The sequence below is a fragment of the Leucoraja erinacea genome, chromosome 29, assembly GCF_028641065.1.
Source record: "Leucoraja erinacea ecotype New England chromosome 29, Leri_hhj_1, whole genome shotgun sequence".
NCBI lineage: Eukaryota > Metazoa > Chordata > Chondrichthyes > Rajiformes > Rajidae > Leucoraja > Leucoraja erinaceus.
Genome location: NC_073405.1, coordinates 301,535 through 312,500, shown reverse-complemented (window position 1 = coordinate 312,500; position 10,966 = coordinate 301,535). Strand labels below are relative to the sequence as shown.

Below are 10,966 nucleotides of genomic sequence, written 5' to 3'. Positions count from 1 at the left end.
ACACACGCCTTGTGCCCCAACCCGACATCACACGCCTTGTCCCCAACCCAACACCACACGCCTTGTGCCCCAACCACCACACGCGTTGTGCCCCAACCCAACACCACACGCGTTTGTGCCCCAACCCAACACCACACGCCTTGTGCCCCAACCCACCCACACACCACACGCCGCCTTGTGCCCCAACCCCGACACCACACGCCTTGTGCCCCAACCCAACCCAACATGTGCACACCCCTTGTGCCCCAACCCAACACCACACGCCTTGTGCCCCACCCGACACCACACGCCTTGTGCCCCAACCCACGGACACCACACGCCTTGTGCCCCAACCCAACCCAACGCCTTGCCCCCAACCCCGACATCACACGCCTTGTGCCCCAACCCCGACCCCACACGCCTTGTCCCTCACCCCGGACACCACACGCCTTGTGCCCCCAACACGGACACCACACGCCTTGTGCCCCAACCCAACACCACACGCCTTGTGCCCCAACCCGACATCACACACGCCTTGTGCCCCAACGCGACACCAAAGCCTTGTCCCCAACCGGACATCACACCCTTGTGCCCCAAACGGACACCACATGCCGTGTGCCCCAACGCGACAAAGGATCGAACCAAATCACCTCCTGAAAGATGGTGTCAATGCACTGAGCAATGGGGATCCAACAAATCCAACAGCACATTTCTAGTTGCACAAGAACCTGACAAAGTTCTTGAGAACATCTTTGGAATTTTCTATCTCAAAATCAATGAAAAATCAGGAAGTTCTGAATCAACAAGATTGAATTTTTAAGACCAACAGATAAAAGAAGCAAGTGATTGAGAGGACAGTGACTCCACCCTCTCCGTGCCAGCCAGCAGTTGGGGGGGGGGGGGGGGGGGGGGGGGGGCAGAGATGTCCACTGTACTGTCCACTGTACTGTCCACAGAGATGTCCACTGTACACTGTGGGCGGCTCGATTGTAATCATGTACAGTCTTTCCACTGACTGGATAACACGCAACAAAAGCTTTTCACTGTACCTCGGTACAGGTGACAATAAACTAAACTGACTGACTGAGAAAGCATAATGGGCAAATGATGAGATGGGGATAAACTTGTGAAACATGAAATGGAGGCAACACAGGAAAATGCATTTATAGTTGAGGAACTTTGTGAGCATGAGATAAATAAAACATGACATCAGTTAACTGAACATGTAATGCAAGTGGAACGAGATTATGAAATAGCAAACTAGACCTTGTCATATACAGGAATGATGAACCTTGGCAATGATTAGTGGTGTCCCTGGGGTCAATAAACAATGTTTGTTAACTTATTATGTGTGTTCCCACCACAGGCCTGATCCATGAGAGTTTTGTCGAGGAGCCCAATGGCCTGGTTTCCGTCAACCTCCTGGTGATCTCAGCCATTGCTGCCTTTGTGATCGGAGCAGTCATCTCTGGGTTCAGCGTCTGTTGGTTCATTGGCCACCGGGACAAAAAGGACACGGCCAGGAGGAAGGACAAGGAAACTATCCTTTCTCACAGTGAGTCGGTGGTCAGTGTAACCAAGCTGGGTGGCATGGTGGAGCGCCGGTCTAGAGGGCAGCCGGAAACCCTGCTCGCTCCACTCATGCAGAACGGCTGGTCAAAGACCCTGATGAAAACCAGCCAACATCACCTGGATTCCACAGTCCTGCCAACGCCAGAACAAACGCCACTGCAGCAGAAACGCAGTGCAGGAATGCGGAGCTGTGAGTGGGATCAGAACCTGATCAACGCCAGTCTGAGAGAGACGTCCTGTGCCGGGTCACCAATGATACTGGTCGACTCCACTCATCACCTTGGCAACATGCGGGTCATCCCAACCTCCCGACATTCCTTCCACCGGGATAAGGAGCTGGTGAGTGAGAGTACAGACATCATGGACAACCATTATCTTTCCCACAGCATGAGAGGACAGCTAGAGAACGCAGGCTCTCATTACAGGTCATCACTCGGTGGCAATGGAGGCAACCATGCCTTTGTGGAATACTCAATCTCTCCACATAACAGCCCCAAGAGAAGAAGGGACACGTCAACACCTGTGTTGCCACAAGACTATATTGGGGATGACCCAACATGTTCCACGCAGTGGAATTACGAGAAAGCTAATGCACCCATACCTTCACAACAGGTGAGGAGTCAAACATTTAACAGAGGGGACAGTTCAGCTGCTCTGCAGAGAAAGGAGCCAGTGACTGTGCATCACGTACATCTCCATCAGCCAGTCCAATCCATCACTGGCCAACCAGACATCGCAACCTTCAAACCACCAAAAAAGTCAGGCGTGGAAAGGACACCTTCAGCAAAATGAGACACATTCTGCTTTCCTATTTCTTCATTAATCTTTGTGAAAATGTGTGACAAATATTTAAAAGCAAACGTTAACTACTTGAGGGAAAACTGGGCAAGGAGACAACAGCGCTCCTTAAACAAAGACCTGTCCTCAAATTTATCAAATTATTTTCTTTGCAAAAAAAGTACATGAGCTTCAGAAGGATGTGGGGGAGAATATTACCGAGCAATCTTACTGGATTTCTCTCTACTGCTGCCTCTTCAGGAGCCATAATAACTGAGAAAAATTATCCAGGAATTTTAATTAGCAATTATTCACAGCAAGATTTTTATTATTGCTAATCTAATAAAACAAATCCCAACTGCACAAGATACTGACTGTGCACTTCACAAAATCATTAGACTCTCATCTGAGTTTCTAAAGTTGATTTACTATTACTTTATATCATTGCTAAAACAGATTCAGCACAATGCTATGTCTGGCCAAGCGAAACTGGGCTTAATTTCACATTTATGCAGATTTGATTAACAGCCATGTATCAGAATCCTAGATTGATACTTCTGGTCAAACAAACCCTCTCAACATTTTCAACAGAATATTTTATTTACACCCATTTTCTTGCTTTTCCCTAAATCAATATTCTTCATCAAATTGCTTTTGAAGACTTGTTGAATCTGCTTTTTTTTAATCTTCTCAGATAGTTCACGTCAGGTCCTGGCAACACACTGCACAAATGATGTCTTCCTCAAGCCTCGACTTGTTCTATTGCCAATGACCCCATGCTCAAATCATCCACGTACCCACCCTGCTAACAAAGGAAACAATTTCTCCATTTTGGTTGTGAAAATCCCTCATAACTGTGAATAAATCTCTTAGCTTTCTCATCCTACAACTCATTTGTCCCTCCAATAACTGAGGTTCCCCACTCTCAGTACCAGTCCTCTATGGCTCCTTTAAAGCTGTGATACCCATCCTCACAATTAGCAGCCAAAATTGGCCGTAGAATGTCGGGTCTGACCAGTTAATCAAAACTTCCATTCTTTAGTGTGCTCTTTATAAAGCCAAGGATCCTGAAAGCATTTTGATAAACCTGGCCATCTTCAGAGATCTGTGGAGATAAACCCTCATAGCTGTCTGTTCTTGCACTCCCTGTAAAATTGTATTTACATGGTAACATTGATATTAACATGCCCCATGTATTGCTACCCATTAGTATGATTCAATATTGGACACCATTCAAATAAAGTGAGTTACGGGGAGAAGGCAGAAATGTTGAGAGGTGGATCAGCCATGTTGAATGGCAGAGTAGACGATGGGCTGAATGGCCTAATTCTGCTCCTATCACTTATAAACAGGAGATATATTTTCCAAATCTCTCCTGCTGCCCCTTTCTCTTCTGATTTGAATTGCCCAGTGAATGCTTGGCTTGAAGACTGTAGGAGCCACAAGAGAGTAATCCCTCTCATCTGGGATTAGATAATACAATTGACTGATCCCCCCCACTCATTCCTGTGTTAATTGTGCTGCTGCCTACAATCACCAATACAATTTACCAAGTAATGCATTAACATGAGCATTGAGTTTGCTATTGTCTAAGCACCTAATCAATGAAAGGTTTGTATTCCACGACATCAGCCACCTTACAGAAAACACAAATCTAAATTGCATTTTCCTGCTAAATGAAAATATCAGTCATTTTTTTTACATGAAAAGAAAAGCTGCAGGAAATCATTTTTGTTTGTCATCCAACCGAAAAGTATAAAATTATAAAGTTGACTTTGAATTTATTATGTAGATTTTCTGTCATGGAGCCAGTTTCTCTAACTCGGCAGGTGTGGTTGTCTCTCTACATTGTTCTACATCCATGTTTCTACAGGTGTGTTCATGTTCCTGGTTCACAGATGCCCTGTGTAATCTGGAACTCAGGACAACAACACCTGAGTTGAATATGGATTGCTTTTAATGTGAATACACACACTATCTAATACACGCATACAAACACACACACACTCTCTAATACACGCATACAAACACACACACACACACACACACACAAACACACCCACACACACACACACACACACACACACACACACAGCCATGTTTAAACTGTACCGAATAGCATGAAACAAAATCTTTCCTGTTAATTTATTTTTCAGAAATACTTGATATTTATCTGCCTTCTATCACTTCCAGGAAGTGATGAAAGAAATGAACTGTCCAGATTTGGCATCAATTTGATAAGAACCAATTTTGTTTCTAAAACATGGAAAAGCAGTGAAATTATTTTAATTAGTTTGATTCAGATTTGAACAAAAATGATAACAAATAGTTTAAATTTTAAGCGTTGAATATGGGAATAGAAAACTTCCTTAACTTCACATTTCAATTTATCCAGTACTTATTGAAATCTAATCTTTACAAAATACTAAATCTAAGAGGAGCTCCTGGAAGGCAGCAATGAGGGTCCAGGTATAATCGTGATAGCACAAACATTTCTTGGAGAAAATATCATTTTATAAAATTTTTAGATAAAGTACAATTTAGAAGCACTGATAATTATGATGATGGTTTAATGGTTGAATTTTGTAACGACTGTGAAAGACTTTCTCAGTATTCATATATTTATTGTGTGAGGTTGCTAGAACTGTTAGGGAACTTGCTCAGTGCTTTACAGTACAATGGGTGGGCACATTGTTCATATCATGCCCAACAGACCTGTGAAAAACCACACCACACCACACAATGCAGATTCTGTCCTATTTGCACTTGGTTGTGTCCATATGAAGGGTGTTGAGCAGTGCACTAGTGGTTACACATCACTAGTAGTGACTGGAACAGCTGAAGCTGATGAAGATATTATGTGACACAAGTAGCCTATTGGCACAAAGGTGAAATGTATTTGCTCAGGTGCAATGTTACCTGTGGTGCCCCGCTATCAATGACAACACTTCATTCCAGTGTTCTTCTCACCACTCCCCCTGTGGTCATGTTCCGCTGGGAAATGAGAACAATTATACTGACCACTGGCTGTATAAGCCAATTTATAATCTGCTTCAATTCACTGGTCATTGAACAACCAAGGCAAGCTAGCAATGGTGCCAGTCCAGTACGTGGGTAAGATCATCATTAGGGACTAAGAGGCAGGAGCAGCCTGTCAGAATGTATATACACCACCTGCCGGCTGGGCTTTGAAAGATGTATCATTCTTCCCACTCTGCACTATTTATTTTCCATTCATGTTCCCAGCTTGGTGGCAAAAGTCTGCATCAGACTGGGTCTTTCTGCTTTATACTCAAGAACACAAGTGTCTAGTAGCCAATGGGCTTACGAATTACAACTAGCGGCAACCATGGTGATTATTTAAACCATATCCTGAAACATCCATAAAAATGTTTCAACAAGTGTGACTTAAATATCAGCAGTTCTATTTATAGCTTTATCTGTTAGGTCAAAATGTATTTTTCAGGTAACTTTGAACTGTGATGAGCCAACTGAAGGATGTGAGAACTATGGCGGAGAAATTGATCATTAACAATTATACAAAAAGTCTGTTGTTTACTCATTGCTCGCTTTGCATGGTGCATGCCTTGTGTGGGTCTGTGCAAACCTCTTTTGACATGGGCTTAGATTTGGGCATGGAATGTAGACCCGAGCCAAACTGACCAACCCGTCCAAACCTGTCCAGCAAGGCACTCTGGGCATTGTTTCAGAGCTAGGCCAAGACTGAATGCAAGACTTCAGGAGACAAACCTTTCTCTTGTAAATAGTGTGTCGTTTACCTCCATTGCACTTGACAAAAAGTAATATTCTACGACAGATTCATGATGTTCCGAATTAAACAACTGGGAGTTTGATTCTGCCGTTAACCGTAGCTTTCTTCAACCTCTTTGCATAATTATAATTGTCAGTGCATTAAATACAATTTGCCTTAAGGCTGCCAAATCAGTTTCCTTGGGCACCAATTGGAACCACATCACAATGGTTACAGACAACATTTGACCTTCTGTAAACGTTACCCATGGACATTAGACCTGTTTAAATAATATCCAATCTGATTCCTGATGATATTGGCGTAAACAATGAACATTACCAGCAAATCCGAGAGGCACAAATATTGGGAACTAGTTTGGTCTTCAGAAGATGGGAAATGCTGCTAGTTTGAAAGGGAAGCCCATTACTAGATCTGATAAGACATAATAACCACACCTCTCTCGTCAAAATAATGGAGAAAGGGAACTTCTGTAGCATAGCACTTGATTTCTAGCCATAGGTCACAGATATGATGTGCAGGCTAGCCTGCCGCATGTGTGTTTCTGGTTGAGGGGTGTAATGCCATTGAATGCAGTGCCACGCAATAACAACACGTTACAGTGTAGAAGGAAACATGCAGCATATCTCTACCATAGAGAGTATCTCCACCATGGAGAGTATCTCTATCATGTGGAGTATCTCTATCATGGAGAGTATCTCCACCATGGAGAGTATCTCTACCATAGAGAGTATCTCCACCATGGAGAGTATCTCTACCATGGAGAGTATCTCTACCATGGAGAGTGTCTCTACCATAGAGAGTATCTATCATGGAGAGTATCTCCACCATGGAGAGTGTCTCTACCATGGAGAGTATCTCTACCATGGAGAGTATCTATCATGGAGAGTGTCTCCACCATGGAGAGTGTCTCCACCATGGAGAGTGTCTCTATCATGTGGAGTACCTCTATCATGCTGACCTGCTGCTGATCATGGTGGTTTTTGCAGATGTCCTCAACTCAGAAAATGGAGGAAGATGGATGGTGTTGAGATCTTTAAAGGATAACAAATCTCCCAGTTCTAATGGGAAGCTCTGTGTGTGCGCATTTGTGTGAGTGTGTTTGTGTGTCAGTGTGTGTTTTTGTTTTACAAAGGGACTGGAACAACAAAATTTTGTTTTTGTTTATGGAATAAAACCCAATGAAATTGCTTTATAATGAAATACCTTTGTTGTCGAATCCACCCCTGATCAGTTCACATTTTGTTCCCATACATAAGTAGAAAAGTGGAAGAGAAGGGAAATCATCCTGAACTCTTGTCTTTTTATCAGTGTAGTGATCAATGTTCATTGGGAATGGGATGACATTCAGCTCCACATCCTCATATAGGAAAGGAATCTGTCAATCCTCAATATAACCATACGATGAGATTTTATGCTGTTTTAGTGGTTTTAGATATCACCACGAGTCAGTCTGTTGACACAAGATTTCCCAAAGTGGCCCATAACCCGACCCAAAACGCCACCTATCCATGTTCTCCAGAGATGCTGCCTGACCCACTGAGTTACGCCAGCACTCTGTGAAACGTCAGCTATCCATGTTCTCCACAGATGCTGCCTGACCCGCTGAGTTACTCCAGCACTCTGTGAAACGTCAGCTATCCATGTTCTCCACAGATGCTGCCTGACCCGCTGAGTTACTCCAGTATTTTGTGTCTTTTTGTAAACCAGTATCTGTAGTTCCTTGGTTCTAACGTTAAATCTGTTTCAGGTACGCATTTTGTAAATCCGCTGTAAAATGACATTAGATGAATCTTAGGTATTGATGGATCACGTGAGATTAACGATTTTATAAATTCCAATTATCATTCTTCAGGCACCACATGCAACCGTGAGTGGAATTTTTCCCCAATTGCAAATCTCCCTTTTTTTTAAAAACACATTATTCATTCCTTTGAAATTTTCAGAGAGCAGAAGTGGTTAATGTATTTACAATTGTGGAGCATCAGTTGGGAATTCATCTGACTGTTTGAGTTAGTCTTCCCATTACCAATAGTCAGACCCACTGGTTTGATCAAAGGATTCTCACTGCTTTGAGAATCAGGTGAACCTCTAATTAAATACATTGAGTTGGTGACTAACACTGGCAGTAGCTGTCATGGTGTGCACAATGGCCGAACAAGAGATGAATAACTGGAGCATAGAATGGGAGTGTTCATTCGACCTTGTATAAACCTAGCAGTTTAGGGTTCTATGTACCAGGCTGTATCTTAACTCCAAATTATTGTATTGTGCAAAGATCCAAATGGCTTTCCCCAAAAGGCTGTCCCAGACTCTTGTGAAACAGATACACACTGGCTCTTTTCTAAATATGGTGTTCTCTTTCTGAAATGTGAATTTAAAATGCTTATAAAGGTCCTACATAATAAAAAAAAATCTGATATTGTAGCTGTCCTTTACTTTGTTTGCTGTTCTGATGTTATAGCAAAAGAACAACATTGTGTTGGGGCATTTCATCATGGCCATGTGATATTCTGGAGCACATAACAAATAGCTATGAAATAAGTCGTTTCAATCTTGTACAAGTGAAACACAACACCATCAAACCCAAGCTGTTTTCTTCGACAGTCCGTGTTTTGCTTAATGTGTGGGGAATATATGTGGGATTTTCAACACTTTATCACGAGTTGTTGTGTCTCATCGCCAGAGATGTCTGCAGTAAGTGGCAGGGTGAGTTGAATACTCTGCATTATTTCTGATGAATGTTATATCAGTGCACAGTAAGTGGAGATTGAATGCCAACGTGGATTCAACATAGATCTTTCAAAACACCTACCAGAATTCAAAATCTGTCCATAGTTCACAGCGAAAATTCCCTTTGTGTAACGCCACTATTTGAAACACTGTCAGGTTTTGGTATTAGCGGGTAGTTTAAAGGTGGCATTACATTGGTGATTTTATGGGTGTTCTGGGAACTACACGTCAGGTCTGTTTTTCTCAATATTCGTTGCTGAGACAAACGGTGCCGGGCCAAACCTGGAAAAGTACTTTGTGGAAACTTATACCACAGTTTAGGGAGAAACATTTGGAAAATAAAGTCTCACTCTCAACCATTTTGTCAAATATATTTTTGTAACAAGTCACTACACAAAAAGATGTGCCTTTTTATAATGTTTAAGGAGGAACTGTAGATGCTGGAAAATCAAATGTAGACAAAAATGCTGGAGAAACTCAGCAGGTGTGGCAGCATCTATGGAGCTCCACAGATGCTGCCTCACCCGCTGAGTTTCTCCAGCATATTTGTCTGCCTGCCTTTTTATAATGTTCTTCTAGATGCATAATTCACTGATAATTGATTATAAACACCAATAATGGATGCTATTCCTTTATATGCTATTGACGGGTAACTTATTGACATGAAAAGCTTCATTTCGGGGGGTGTATTTGGATTCCTGTGATCTATTCTGATGCCCGTTTTTGTGGTCGAGTGAATGACACTGAAACCGGAGGCCATGAATATTCAGGAGAGAATTCAGGAGAAACTATTTAAACTAAAGAATGGTTGGGATATGGAATTCACCACGACCAGAGGGGGAATAACACATTTTATAGAGGGATAGATAAAGACACAAAGGAGACAGGATAGTGGGATTGGAATGAACTGAAGTACAGGAAGCATTAGTTGACAAATTGTCTTTGTGCTGCGAGTTCTATGTAGTTATATTTAAAATACATAAATTGCCAGCCACTCTTCCTGCCACAACAGATTAATTTGTGCTGCTAAAAATGCGGATCAGAGTCTCCATTATGTGGTTTTAGACTGACACTTAGCAAGCTGTGCCAAAAAATTGCAACACAAATAAGCAATGGATAATGGAGGCACAAGAGAATGTAGATACTGCAAACACAAGACTAGATCCTGGAGACACAAGACCAGATACTGGAGACACAAGACTAGACACTGGAGACACAAGACTAGATACTGGAGACACAAGACTAGATACTAGAGGCACAAGACTAGATACTGGAGACACAAGACTAGATACTGGAGACACAAGACTAGATACTGGAGACACAAGACTAGATACTGGAGACACAAGACTAGATACTGGAGACACAAGACTAGATGCTGGAGACACAAGACTAGATGCTGGAGACACAAGACTAGACTGGAGACACAAGACTAGATACTGGAGACACAAGACTAGATACTGGAGACACAAGACTAGATACTGGAGACACAAGACTAGATACTGGAGACACAAGACTAGATACTGGAGACACAAGACTAGATACTGGAGACACAAGACTAGATACTGGAGACACAAGACTAGATACTGGAGACACAAGAATAGACACTGGAGACACAAGACTGTAGATACTGGAGACACAAGACTAGATACTAGAGGCACAAGACTAGATACTGGAGACACAAGACTAGATACTGGAGACACAAGACTAGATACTGGAGACACAAGACTAGATGCTGGAGACACAAGACTAGATACTGGAGACACAAGACTAGATACTGGAGACACAAGACTAGATACTGGAGACACAAGACTAGATACTGGAGACACAAGACTAGATACTGGAGACACAAGAATAGACACTGGAGACACAAGACTGTAGATACTAGAGACACAAGACTAGATACTGGAGACACAAGACTAGATACTGGAGACACAAGACTGTAGATACTAGAGACACAAGACTAGATACTGGAGACACAAGACTAGATACTGGAGACACAAGACTAGACAGTGGAGACACAAGACTAGATACTGGAGACACAAGACTAGATACTGGAGACACAAGACTAGATACTGGAGACACAAGACTAGATACTGGAGACACAAGACTAGACACTGGAGACACAAGACTAGATAC

At 42.5% G+C, this 10,966-nt stretch overlaps 1 protein-coding gene and 1 long non-coding RNA gene across 4 annotated transcripts in view; one reads left to right on the top strand and one right to left on the bottom strand.

Moving 5' to 3' along the window:
• Nucleotides 1-8,989, top strand: part of LOC129710954 (semaphorin-6B-like) — a 334,781-nt gene extending 325,792 nt beyond the window's left edge. For all 3 annotated transcript variants that reach the window (XM_055658270.1, XM_055658271.1, XM_055658272.1), the window contains one exon: nucleotides 1,346-8,989. In XM_055658270.1, coding sequence (XP_055514245.1) covers nucleotides 1,346-2,343 — 998 coding nt within the window. In that variant the 3' untranslated portion in view covers nucleotides 2,344-8,989. The remainder of the gene's footprint in view (nucleotides 1-1,345) is intronic.
• The window catches only part of LOC129710956 (uncharacterized), a 116,669-nt gene that overhangs the window by 51,285 nt on the left and 54,418 nt on the right, over nucleotides 1-10,966 (bottom strand). The window lies entirely within an intron of this gene.